This window comes from Pelodiscus sinensis, chromosome 2 (genome assembly GCF_052426305.1).
Source record: "Pelodiscus sinensis isolate ZL-2025 chromosome 2, ASM5242630v1, whole genome shotgun sequence".
Taxonomy (NCBI): Eukaryota; Metazoa; Chordata; order Testudines; family Trionychidae; genus Pelodiscus; species Pelodiscus sinensis.
In genome coordinates this window covers 111309740-111322966 of record NC_143053.1, presented here as the reverse complement: position 1 = coordinate 111322966, position 13227 = coordinate 111309740, and the positions used below count along the sequence as shown (strand labels likewise).

Sequence of the window (13227 nt, the reverse complement as noted above, 5' to 3'; positions counted from 1 at the left end):
TCTCTTACACCCATTTTGTCATCATGGGTAGGTGGCTTGTGGCTCACAGAAAGGTCTGTGTTGAGCAGGGTGGGCCACAGTCTGCAAAGTTTGAGAACTACAGGTCTAGATGAAGGCAGTTTGCATTAGGATAAATTACACTGGCACATCTCCCCTTTTGCAGTGGTATAATTTATCTGTATTAGGGGATTAAACTAGTGCAGATTTCCATAGACATAACCCCTGCTTCTATGAGTAGCACATACGGGTGGGACTACTCCCACAAATAAAAGGTTTCATAATCTGGCAGCAAGGTAGAGGCATAAACTAATAAAACCAACCAAAAACAGAAATAAGAAAGTCAAAGTTAAAAGATTTTAGCTCTTGGGCTAGAACATTCACAGTGAGCCTGCTTGGAGGCCAGACATACTCTTCATTCTGGGCCCAACCCTGACCCATGGAAGTTGTGGGATTGAGATTTGGGTGCAATGCCATCCAGTTCCTCTAGCTATTTTAGGGTGTGGTGCTATTTCTGTCCCTCGGCTTGTGCCATCTCTTGCTAAGGGCTCTTTTTCACAAAGAATCGTTTTAAATATATAATGAAGCAGTCCAGACTAGAAACTGTGTTTGGCTCCAGGATCAACATGTCTCCCTGGAAGTCAGTGGGACTTAGGACCTTTTGAAAACGTTTCCTTTTGCAGCAGTTATTCATGCCTTCTTTAGCACTTCCTCATTGGAACTTGCCATGTCCTCTACATAGGGACCACCCTTGGAGATCACTCTGAATTGTCTGCTGGTACAGAATCTAGCCATCTACCTTTGGAGCAACAGGCCAGTGTGAGCTTCCAATTTGTTGTGGGTGCAATTTAAGGTGCTGGCATCTCTTACTTCTTGTATGCGCTGCTGCAGCACTTCTGTTTGACTGGAATGTTCCTGCTGCCTCTTCCAAAGCTTGTTTTGATCTTTTTGTTTATTTGCATACTTACTGGTTTCTTTGTTATTTGCAGGCAGCCATTCGAAAAGAGCTGAATGAGTTTAAAAGCACTGAAATGGAGGTTCATGAATTAAGCAGGCATCTAACAAGGTTGGTTGAGACTTTTCTGATTGCTTGTTTCAAGACTGACAATGAATAGCACTGATTTCCATATCGTATAGGGAGCCTCTTTTCCAAACATGGACATGCTAACTACATAGCCATACTCAAATGGCATTCACAATCAGCCCACCCCTCCTGTCAAGATTACAGGCTTTTGTGCAGATGTGTGTCGTCTCTCTAACAACTTTGAATCCCTTTTCTTATTTTGCTCATTTAGCAGGCTGGTCATTTTGCATTTCACTTATTCTGATATCTAAAATAAATGGTGTTGGTGTCTGGAAGGAACGGAAAGCAGAAAGGTTCTAACAACATTTCCTGTTGTGGAGTTCAGGCATGGTAGGGTGCTAATGTACTGCAATGTGAACACAAATCGTATGGAGTGCTCAGGTCATTCTGTTATTAATCCCCGTGTTTCAGTTCTTTCCATTGGCAATTTAGGAAGAAATATCAAGCTCAGCATTATAACTGGCACCAATTTATATATGAATAGGCAGAGTGGGCAGAAAAGTGTGGACCGAATGAGCCAAGAGACTGAACTGACACTCTCATACATAACAATTCAGCGTGGAGGCACATCGGTGGATTGAGACGCTTGCCTTACCACTGTGCCTGCTGCTTCTCTTCTGTCATTGTCAGAGCTGTTCATGCCCTGGAAGTCCAGTGAAAGTTAGTGAGAGCTGCGGGTACTCAGCACCTCTGAAAACTACCTGGTTATTAAAGTGTTATGCTAGATTCACTTACATTTATTTTTCATTGATTTTTTTTCCAGTAACACCACCCCTGCCATGCACTGTCTGTGTGTGGAATTATTTTTGTTATGTGATACATCACCCCCATATTGGTGCACCTAGCAAAAGTCATGCCACACATGGACAAAAAAAATTAGAGGGAACACTGCTTAAGGCTGAATTAATTCTGCATCATGTAGCTCTTTTATTTATATATATTTTATTATATATATATTGATATATTTGTGTATTTTATACACGCATTCATTTGCAGACGTGATGTGCCAGCTAGCATCACATTAATTGATTTTTAAAGGTGTGGAAAAAGGAGCCAAAGAGGAACAAATAAGAATGCCCTGTGTGTTTGTTTGGAAGAGACAAGAAGCTGTCTTTGAATCATGAGGTCGTAGACCCATTCCAGTTCAGTATATGTACATAACAATCCTTAATCCTAATATTTTTACCTCATGTTTTCATTAGGGTTGAGTTTGTCCTGCTAAATTCAGCCTCCAGTTGTGTGATGCCTATAACTGGTTAAGGTTTTAACAGGTGCTAAGTGCCCTCGGCTTCCATTGAGCAAAACTAATGAGATCAAGCATTAGGTCTAGAAACACGTGGCTCTTTCGCTTTGAGTCGTGAAAAACTTCTAACCCCCAGTGTAGCTGCAGCTAGATTAGCAGAAGGATTCTACTATCCAGCTACTGCTTTTTGAGGGGATGGATTTATTACACGAGTGGAAAAACTCCTTCCATCGCTGTAGTAAGTGTTGGCACTACAGAACCACACCGGCACAGCTGCAGTGCACTTGTCGTGCAAACTTATCTGTGAATCTTAGCAATTCTAGTGTCTGTGTAAACCTTCTTTCAGTTTGGCTCATGTGGGATTGCACCCAGAATTTTGTTTTATTTCCAAATCTTGAGGAGACCTTTCATCTGAAATCACTCACATTTTGTCTGATTTCCGTTTGAATCCTGAAACTAGTTCTGATTTATTCAAATCTAGGTTTGGATTTACTGAAAGCTAAGCCCATCATAATTGAACTTGGAGAAAGGTTTGTCTAAAGTTCAACAGGATTGGTTGGATCTGTTTGTCTAACCAAAAAAATCTACATAAATGAAACACAAATAAAAGAGAATAATTCTTTTAAACTCAGAGACGTCACCATTATAAAATCATTTAGCAGAGTAATGATCTATATTGTCATTAAGATAATGACATATATACATGTAAAGAATCTGAATGTTGCTTTTCTAGAGGGAATTGATGATAGAATCAAAGACCAACACTTTACAAACAAACATGTATGATTGGAAACAAAAGCCACTGAACACATTGCAAAACAGTCCCTGCAGAGAAGCTGCAAATTTAACTTCAAATGCGTCTTTAAACTTAAACATTAATGAATAATACTACTTTGCATATATGTAAAGTCTATTATTTGAAGATCTGAGGGCTTGCCTGCACATGAAAGTTATTCTGGAGTAAGATAAGCTGTGAATTTAAAGCTGAATAGCTTTTTGAAAATAACCATGTCAGCACTCTTTTTCTAGAATAATTGGTGTGTAGAGAGGTTCTAAAGATCTGATCCAGAAACTCTCATTGACTTCAGTAGACCTTGGATCAGAGGGTGTTTCTCAACTTTTTTTTTATGAAGTACCCCTTTTAAAAAAAAAATTATAAGTACCCCCAGTAGCTACACTTTTCAGACACACACAATTTTTTTCTACCATTGCAACTCGTTTGTTTAAACAACTTAATCGTAGCCAGGCGGGCGATGAAATTGTTGGGTGTAAAAAGTACAAAAATAACAAAACGCTGTAAAACTTAAAACAAACATTCAGTTTTTTCCAAATTTCAGTTTTCACATACCCCCAGACTTCTCTTGAGAACCCCCAAGGGTACTCGTCCCACTGGTTGGGAAACACTGAATCAGACCCCTTAAAGAATCATAACAATTTGGTGAGTTTGGTAAGTATTAATGTTGCTACACCCATTTTTTTCAGATGGATAAATTGAGGAACTGGGAAGATTAAATCACTTTTCCAAGGTCATACAGTGAGTCGGTAGCTGAGCTGAAAACAGAGCCCACTAATCCTGGTGTCCAATGCTCTTGCCCTAAACCATTAAATAATGCCACCTGTTGATGGCATATAATACGTTTGTGAGAACAAGTTTGTTGCAAAGTGCTGAATTTTTCATTTATCCTCTTTCTTTTAGGTTTCATAGACCGTAGCAGTTCAGTCCTACTTGACTATTATGCCGTCTTTAAAACCTAAAAAGAACCGTAAGTGCTGGCATTATTCACTTCCTGTTACGTACAATGTAAATCTTCTGAACTGCCTTTTTAAAATAAATTAATTAAATAAACAAATGAAAATAAGGGGGGAAGCAAGATAGAAATTGTACTTACGTGTGATGGGTACTGCTACATCATCAGATCTTCTGGCACAAGCTTCAATAATACCCCTGGTGGGAACCATACCAAGAGCTGGCATCTATGCTTATGACTTCCTGGCATGTGGATTCACCATATTTGTCCAAGCCCAGCTGGAAATGCATCCGTTCTGTCTTTACTCAGCCAGCATCCTTGGAGGCATCTGTCACCTGACTCCAGAGAAAGCTGAGGCACTTGGCAGTGGTCTGGGAATGACTGTGCTGGGTGAAGTGTCCCAAGAGGCCTGCAGGCGTGTTAAAGCACGCTTAGTCCAAACACGTCTTTCCATCTGTGAGCACCTCGGAAGGGGGAGGAGAGAGGAGGACTGCTCTAAGGACCTGCCCACTTTTGGAATACAAAGAAATTTACTTTCCATGGAGGAATTTGTAACTGGTTGATCATCATCATTCTGGTTCACAAGGACAGCATTCCTTCCTGAAGGCTGGTTTTGCTCAATCAACTTCATTTTCCACACCAAAGTAGGACTCCACAAACATTGTCACAACAATATTGGGACAAACAAAAGGCACTTTGTGTAGTCATTCCTACCTGTGCCTGGTGCTCATCAAGGGTGTGTAGAGCACAATCAAATCAGAATAGCTGTGTTTGCCATCCAGTTCACACAGGTATAAGGCACCAGCGACTCAGGTCCAAGGTCTGGATTCCAATGAGGTAGCCATGAGATATGTATTATTCTGTATGCATGAGTGGGCGTGTAAGGGCCTGTGCTTCAGTCCTATTGAGAATAATCTTTTCTTCGAGTGGGGCCTGGTGTAACAAAAATATACTAGTGCGCTGTGATGGCTGGCTCAGAATTGTCTCCAATGTTTAGAACCAAGGCAATTGGCAAAAGCCCAGAGGTGCTTTATAGAGGCGTGCTTTTAACTGGTAAAATGGCCACTTACAGCTCAGTATGGCAAGGGGTGATCACTCTCGCCATGACCCCGCAAAGCACTTCTGCCTGTGTTTAACTTGAATTAAACAGGGGAGTAGACACTTTGAAAGCAACAAAATAAATCGGATGCTTAATTAACATCAAGCAGATGCTGAAGGGCTTTGCTGGGTCAGAGCCAGAGGGTTCAACCCATCGCAGCCCGGATGCTGGATAAACCTGACAAGCTGTGAACAAATGCCTGTGATTCCATCCCTTATTGAGAAAATATACTACTGCCTTCTACAAAAATGGTCCAAGATGCTGAAGGGACATTTCTGTACGTTGCAGTGTCTTAGACCATGCCTGTGGAATAGTATCACACGTGGTTTTTTTTATTATGCCTGTTGTTTGGCTTTTGAAAGTCTGTGCAGGGAGGCCTGTGTTTTCTGGCACAGCAGTATCCTTTGCAAGAGTTTGTACGTACGCAACCACTCACATTTCCTCCCTCCCATTTTTACTTCCCTGGAGTACCTGAGTCAAACAGTGCCCATGCCCACCATGGATTTCAAACTAGTAACTGGAATCATTGGGAGATTGTTTGAACAGGTGTATAGTATGTGCCCAGTGATATGCAGAGCACACTCCGCTCCTCTTGGACCTTTTTCTTAGTCCACTTGCACTGGCGTAAATCAACAGCAACACTGTGTAACTCAGTGAAGTGCATCTGTATAAAGCGCATGTCAATGACATAAGCAGGATACCTATTGGCTTCATTAAAAACTGAGGCTGGTCAGTGCCTGCCAGGATGAGGTTACCAGGGTGACTCGTGAGTGGGCATTTGGGGAAGACTGAATGTCTGTTAGAGGACGGAGGGCATTAATAAGAAAGCAAAGAGCTCCTCAGCCATTTCCACAGGAGCCAAAATACGGACCGTTGCCCTCTGGCTTCATTTCTATTTGAGGGACTAGGTCTCTGCAGTTATTATCTAGCACTTAGTGGTGTTGCAATAGCCTGAAAATAAAAGTGTTTCCTGTAAGCCCATCACATACACAGGACATACTTGCCTGGACTTGTCAAAAAAAATAATCCCAATATACTCTGGAGAAGAAGATTTATCTTAGAGGCCACCCTTCTTTTTGTATAAGTATGGTCTGCCAGTGTCTGGTCTGACTGACTTGATTACAGGACATTGCAGATTAAATTTAGTGGGGAAGGACAATGCAGTTCCTCCGACAAGAGTTCACCAGCAGTGAGAACCCAACATTCAGCATTATCAGCATGGGGCAGGAACAGCAGAGCAGGTATTCACCACGCACGTATTGCTTCAGGGTGGTTGTTTTTCCCCTGAAATCACAAGTGTGCCAAATACCAGATTCACAGACACGTGGCCGGCACAGAGAAAACAAAGGTCTTGGCATATGAACGTGCATGTCGCATTATGAAATGGCCCGGGGACGTGGCTGCTTCAAACAGCTGCAAGCCCCAGGATTCAGAACGTGGCCTCCCACAGCTACCCACTTGCCCTGGCTGTGGTGAGGTTGAGCTGTGCGGGGGATGGGGCTGAGGCAGCAGGAGTGACTGAAATCACAGTGTTCAGAATGTGGGAGCTGGTGGGAGCATTAAGGAAAAGGTGCGTTTGGGTTCCTTGTTAAACAGGAAGAATGAGAGGCTGAGATAAAGGGATCGGCATCCAGCTTTTGCCATCCCAGTTAAAGCCCAGCTGCTAATGAAGGAGCCCACATGGTAGATGACACTCTAGCACTACAGCCTGTCCCTGGTGTGTCGGGGCCCTGCTGCAACCCGCCAGTGGCCCTGCAGGTCTGGCAGCCTGAGTGAACTGACCCTGTTCAGTGGTTTTCTAGCTTACAGGAGAGTCCTGGCATTGGGTAGTGGTCTCAGTATTACCAACAACCATGCGGCTGGAGATAAAGGCCAAATCCAGCTTCTACAGAACTCCCAGAAAGTCCCTCCTCCCCCAAGATTTGTTCTGCCCTGTCTGCACTGAGACAAGATGTGGAAGGCGCTTGAGGTACTATTCCATTTGCCTGATATTCTAACAGAAACTGCTGCTAGTCCACTCTAATCTGAAACAGTGTTCAGTGGAACTGCCCTATTCCTCGTGATCTGCAGCTACCTCACATTGGTGAGGACTCCAGGTGAAATGCCCATCTTAGCAGCAGCAAACAGCCCATGCTGCATAGCTGGCATTACTTCTCCATGTTTGCCTAAGGATGTTTGGGTGTTTAGTAGGAGATGGTCACTGGCGTGACATCTTCCCAAAAGGTAACTTGGTGACTAAACACAGCATGGTGCCCCACTTTGCTTACATAACTCCTTTTGATTTGCGTAGAAGTTTAAGAGCAAAATGAGAACAGACTATTTTTTTAAATAAATGTGTATTTTCTGCAAAAGTGTGAATGCTTTTCCCCTCAGATAAGTCTGCTACAGCCGTGTCCACATGGCACTGGACTTGGTATTCCATCTGAAACAAGGAATACGCTTTTAAAAAAACTTTGATCAGGTAGAGCCCGTAATAAAGCAGAAATGTTTTCTACTGAGCATTCAGTCACCAGCCACAAGTTTAATTTGTATTAGAAATGTATAATAGCAGCACGCATATCACTTCAGCTGGTTTAAAGAAACAAAAAATAGGTTGGTCAGAGCAAAATTTGCATGCACCCATCACTGATTGCGGGAGCTAGATAGAGGGAAAATGCCAATGCTGAGAAAAGAAAATATACTGGTAATAACGAATCACTGGTGTTAATGTTTGCAAGGTATAATGCCACATCTGCTCAAGTACTTATGGAAACATGAGAGGGAAACTGAAAGAGAAAAAAAGCGAAGAATGGTGGTAAAAATAATCATCAAACTTCTATCAAATGGGTTGCTTAGTTTGAGAAAGTAACACAAATTGCTGACACCTCTATTTCCCCTATCCCCCGTGCCAGAAAAAGTGTGTAATGGAGCTGAGTGTACTACTCATAGTAAACAATGCACAAAGCATTATCCATTTCAGATGTGAGTATGTTTCAGGGTATAAATCTTTTGGGGGCAGGGCCTTTGTGCGTCTGGTGCTTCAGACGCGCTACCAGGAAAAGCAGTGAATAGTAGTAATAGGCTTCTCTTTATTTCTCTATTTATTTGTAGTTGTTCAGTGAACCTTTGAGAGGCTTCAACCTCAGGGTTACACGCCAGCACTTCACTTTATCATTGATTATTCTCTCTTCATCAGGTGTGATTGGTCACCTGAATAACATGTTACTGCTTCTGCATGCCAACTGGACTGCTGAAACTTTATAAACAGGAGGAAAGCACTTCCAAAATGACCAGCAAATATTTGCATTCACACACAGATATCCATGTTCACGTGCAAATAAGGTTACGACACTCAGATCAACTGTTCCCCAATGTTCTTACAAATAAACCCACTTTTGTACAAATATCTGTGGGTGAAAACTTGGCCAACAGAAATGGTTGCAAATGATCTTTCCCACTGCTCACCCAGTGAAGGGCACACTAACTGCTTTTCCATGTATCTTGCATACTCCAGAATCAGGTGCATCTTCCAGCTGATATCCAAGTGTATGTACATAGTGTGTCTTTGTATAGGAGTGAATGTGGTGACTGTCAATCATGTGCTCTTCCAGTATTGTAATTTAACAGATTATGGCTGTATGAAAACAATGTAAATAACTAAAAGAAAAATAAAACTGGATCTCTATGTCCTAGATTTTGTACATACTGAAACTGCATGGTATTTAAATTATTGTTTGTCGCTAATGTATGCAGTTTCTTTAAAAAAAATCATTTTAAAAAAACCTTTCCTGGTCCTGTGTATTTTATTCACCTTCTGTTCTATTCTTTGCCAGATATTGCCCCAAAAATGTACTTTAGCTATCAGCCCTGCTAGGGAGTTGTAAGCACGTAATACCCAACAGTTTTTGGCCTGTCAGGGAAAAAGGAATGTAATCAGATGGTGTAACTTGGCATGGTGCTACTGACCGCAGTGAGCTACACCAGTTTACATCAACTGAGGATCTATGGGAAGGCCCAGCAAAGATAACTGAAGACGACTGGCTGTTCACTCTGCAGCTGCAATTGTCACAGCCCTCCATCTAGTATTCGTTGGTCTTCGCTACAGAAAAATCCCATGCAGCATGTGAATTTCATGTGTTTTGCTTTTCTTTGAATGCCCATTGCAGGAGTAACATCTGTAGTGGTCTGCCCCTTCTGGCAATCTTACAAGCACAGAAGTTTGGTGGATAGTATTAGAACAGATTTTTTTTTTAATCAGACAAAGCGCAATCAAGAGCATCCACAGCATCCCCAAACGCTCATTACAGTTTAGCAACAGCCAGGAAAAAAGAAGTGCTCCTTCAGGCTCTTGCAAACAGAGAGCTTCTGCTCCTCTTTCCTTTTCTCCAAGTGTCCGTATCCTTTATAAAGGGTGCCAGCTTGCCAGCACCGCAGCAAGGAATTTCCAGTCTGTGAAGGGAGAACAACTTGAGGTGCTGAAGTACAAGTTTCCCCACTCTTCATTACTGATGATCTCTACACAGGTGTGAAGGTAGCTCGATCACCATATCCATTCAGTGCAGGGTAATTTGTGGTGGGAACTAGTGTCCCCAGAGAGCTGGCTTAAAACTATCAAGGATAAAATTCACAAAGGTATTTAGACACTGACCCATTGTTTTATGCCACTGAGATTCTTAAAGCTGATTCAGTTGCTGCCTTGCCCTCTAGGCACAACATGTCCCTGAGTTGGCTCAGTTTGCACCAGTGGGCATACACAAAACTGCCCAAGTCCTGACCATACCAAGCTTCTGAGCACTGCAGCAGGCCTACGGCCTGGTGGAATTCTCCAACAAGGTGTTGGCCTGTCTTGCCTGCAGGGCTTGATTCAATAGACATCCTCACCAGCACGAGACACAGCCAGCAGGGTCCAGAATTTTGGGGGCAGACTGGCTGGCATGTGTACTACCCTATCCAATAGCCGGGTGCTCACCTGGGATGTGGGCCACCTGTTTTCAAATCCCCCTGCTGCCGCACTGGGAGAGTGACCTTAGCTCCCAGCCTACTGGCTTGCCTGGCTTTTGAGACTCATGTTTAGGAATCCAAATCAAGGCTATGAATTCCTCTGGGTAGCAGGACACTTGACAGGCATTTGCTTAACTCCCTATGACAAATTCAACAAGGCAGCTCTGGGTAGTTCAGCTAGCTCTAATCAGCCACTATCTCCTCAGGGGCTGTTGGGAGTGGCAGGGGGCTGGCTGGAGAGGTCTCCTGTGGAAGGGAGTGGTTGCTGCTGATGCTTTTTTCTGAGGCTGGCTCAGAGATAGCTTGGAGTGAGGAGCAGGACAAGGAGCAGAGGAAGGCTGACTGGAGCATGAGAGCTGAGTATTGGAGAGATTGACGGAACAATGGCAATGAAGGTACTGAAGTGGGGAGAGTTTGGGTGTAAGCTGGGCTTGTCTTCCTTTAAAGCGGAGGTGGGCAAAATCCAACCTGGGGGCTGGATCCAGCCCACCAAGCATTTCTCTCTGGCCCACCCATCTGGTTGGCAAAGCATGCATACTCACAACCCTAGCAGCATGTGTTCAGCTGTCCCTCCCCTGGCGCTGCTCCTAGCATTTATAGAATCTGTCTGAAGACTTGCAATGTTCTGTCTCCTCTCTTCGCCATGTGTGTGGCTGTCAGCTTTGCTAAGCAATGACCTGTCCTGGTGACTCTGCCTTTGTGGGTTTTAGTCCCACATTGGTGTCTGAGTAACTCTCAGATGCACCAGGGTTTGCTCTCTAAAAAGCCAGGTGGCCTTGGATTGCTCAGGTAAAAGCGACCCTTCTCTGTGTTTTGCTGTTCCCCTGGCCTAAGTCACCCACTCTCAGTTCTGCTGTCTCCTCTCTGTTGCTGAGTTCTGAAGCAGACCACACAGGGCAATTCAGCCAGGGTTTTCCAATGCCCAGGTTTAAAGCAATCTTTCTTTATGAGAAGGAAAATAAAAGGGAACATGAATTTACTCTGGCTGAGCAGTAATAAGACCCTGTGGCTGTGTCTGGATTGGCCAGTTTTCCCGGAAAATCAGCCGCTTTTCCGGAAAAACTTGCCAGCTGTCTACACTGGCCGCTTGAATTTCCGCAAAAGCACTGACTTCCTACTGTAAGAAATACTATTTGTGGAAATACTATTCTGCTTCATTTCGGGCAAAAGTCCCTTTTGCACAAAACTTTTGCGCAAAAGGGCCAGTGTAGACAGCTCAGATTTGTTTTCCGCAAAAAGCCCCGATTGCGAAAATGGCGATCGGGGCTTTTTTGCGGAAAAGTGCGTTTAGATTGGCCACGGACGCTTTTCCGCAAAAAGTGTGTCATGTGCTGCTTCCCCCCCCCTTTTTTGCAAGTGCCAGGGTGCCCTGTAAGGCTTGTGCCGCGTGGTTTAGGGGGGAGGGTTGACTGCCCTTCGCACACTGCACCTGCCTCACCTGTCAGGTCAAGCAAAGGGAAGAGGATTGGATGCCACCTATTTCCTGTACAACAGTGAATACCTGGGGAAGGGAGAAGGCAGGGCAAAGGAGTAGTATCGGGAAGACCAGGAAATAGTGAAAGGATGGGGTGGGGTGGGGTGGGGATCAGTGGGGAGGGATGGTGGATGGGTAAAAGAAGGAAATCCAGGAGCATGGGCCTGGTATGTGGCGTCCCTGCAGCACCAACCCCAGAACAAAAGCAGCAACCACTGGGGCTGCCCCATTAAACCGACCTCTCCTCCCAGCAGGGCACAGATGCTGACTTCCTCAGTTCCTTGAGGGAGTTCAACCCCTGCTCTGCCCCAGCTCCTGCCCCCAGGTTCCCTCTCTGCCTCCTCTTGCCCCTAATCCCCCTCCCTTCCCTCAGGTCAACACCCCCACTCCAATCCAGGATTTGGCCACAAGCCACTCCTTCCCCAAAACTCCTACCCCTGCCCCCTCTTCCTGCCCCGTTCCACCCCTCCCTCTGCATCTTCCTGCCCCATTGCTCCCCCACATGCTTCTGTGTGCCATTGAACAGCATTGTGGGAGGTACTGGGGGAGGGGGAATAGCTGATCCGCATGGCTGCTGGTAGGTGCTAAGCACCCAGTATTATTTTTCTGTAGGTGCCCCTGGCCCAGATACCACTTCAAGCGGGGGAGAGTCAGTGAGCCCAGGGAACTGGCTTCACTGTGCGCATGTGCTTTGCTCTCCCTGCAGAAGTGCAGGGAGTGGCAGGGGAAGCCCCAGCACCCAGACCCCCGCCGAGGCCCTGCGACTGGAGGAGCTCTTGCACCCCACTGCAGCTCAAGGGCTTTGTGTGGGGACAGAGCTTCTCCAGTCTTGTGACTGGGGGGGGAGGATAGAAAGGAGTAAAAGGGGTAGTGAGGGACCCTAGGTGGAATAGGGGTGGGGTCCTGGGGAGGAGGCAGAAAGGGGCCATGGATGGGGCTGCAGGCAGAAGGGGTGGAATGGGGGCAGGACTGCAGGTGGAAGGGGTGTTCCCTCTAAGGTGAGCCCTTGGGTGGCCACTCAGGAGAGATTGCAGTGCCGCCCGGACTCCCACTTGCTCTGGCCCAGGACCCCAGGAAATCCTTCATCCACCTCTGGCAAGAACAGTGGGACAATGTAGGGAAGTCATGGAACCTCCTGCGCTGAAGGCTTTCACAAAAGAAGCTGAATAGTCCAGGGCAGCTAAGCCTCCCCTGACCCAGGCTACTGAGGTACCTCTGGTTAGATGGAGGGGGGTGCTCAGAGCTCCTGTGGGTGGCAGACAGGATGGGCTAGGCTCCCTGAAGGGCCTGACACCCATGTGAATAGCCAGCTGTTTGGAGTGGTTGAGCCAGAACAAGTCCTGCATCTTGGTAGGGGGTTACAACTAGATGATGACCCTTCTCACCCTATGGTTTTATTCTCTCTCCTGGAGTAGTTCAGCCACACTGAGAACCAGCAATTAGAGAGTTATGACTCTGTGGGCATATCCCTTAACGCTGCATCCCTTGAGCCAGCAATTGCCTCAGCTCAGGATATTAAATTGCGGTTAATTGACTAGTCAAGTAGTTGATGGAATTTCCATCAACTAGTCGATAGGCACTTCCGCATTCCTCCTCTGACAG

The 13227-nt window shown here is 45.2% G+C and overlaps 1 protein-coding gene across 15 annotated transcripts in view; it reads left to right on the top strand.

The window, feature by feature from the left end:
- Nucleotides 1–8940, top strand: part of PHACTR1 (phosphatase and actin regulator 1) — a 457014-nt gene extending 448074 nt beyond the window's left edge. For 10 of the 15 annotated variants that reach the window (XM_075921243.2, XM_014581424.4, XM_075921246.2 and 7 more), the window contains 2 exons: nt 987–1063; nt 4021–8938. In XM_075921243.2, the coding sequence (XP_075777358.1) occupies nt 987–1063; nt 4021–4036 (93 nt within the window). In that variant the 3' untranslated portion in view covers nt 4037–8938. Of the gene's footprint in view, nt 1–986; nt 1064–4020 lie in introns of all 15 variants that reach the window. The other 5 variants (XM_014581428.4, XM_014581425.4, XM_014581427.4 and 2 more) reach the window with 2 other exon arrangements.
- Nucleotides 8941–13227: the final 4287 nt, after the last annotated feature.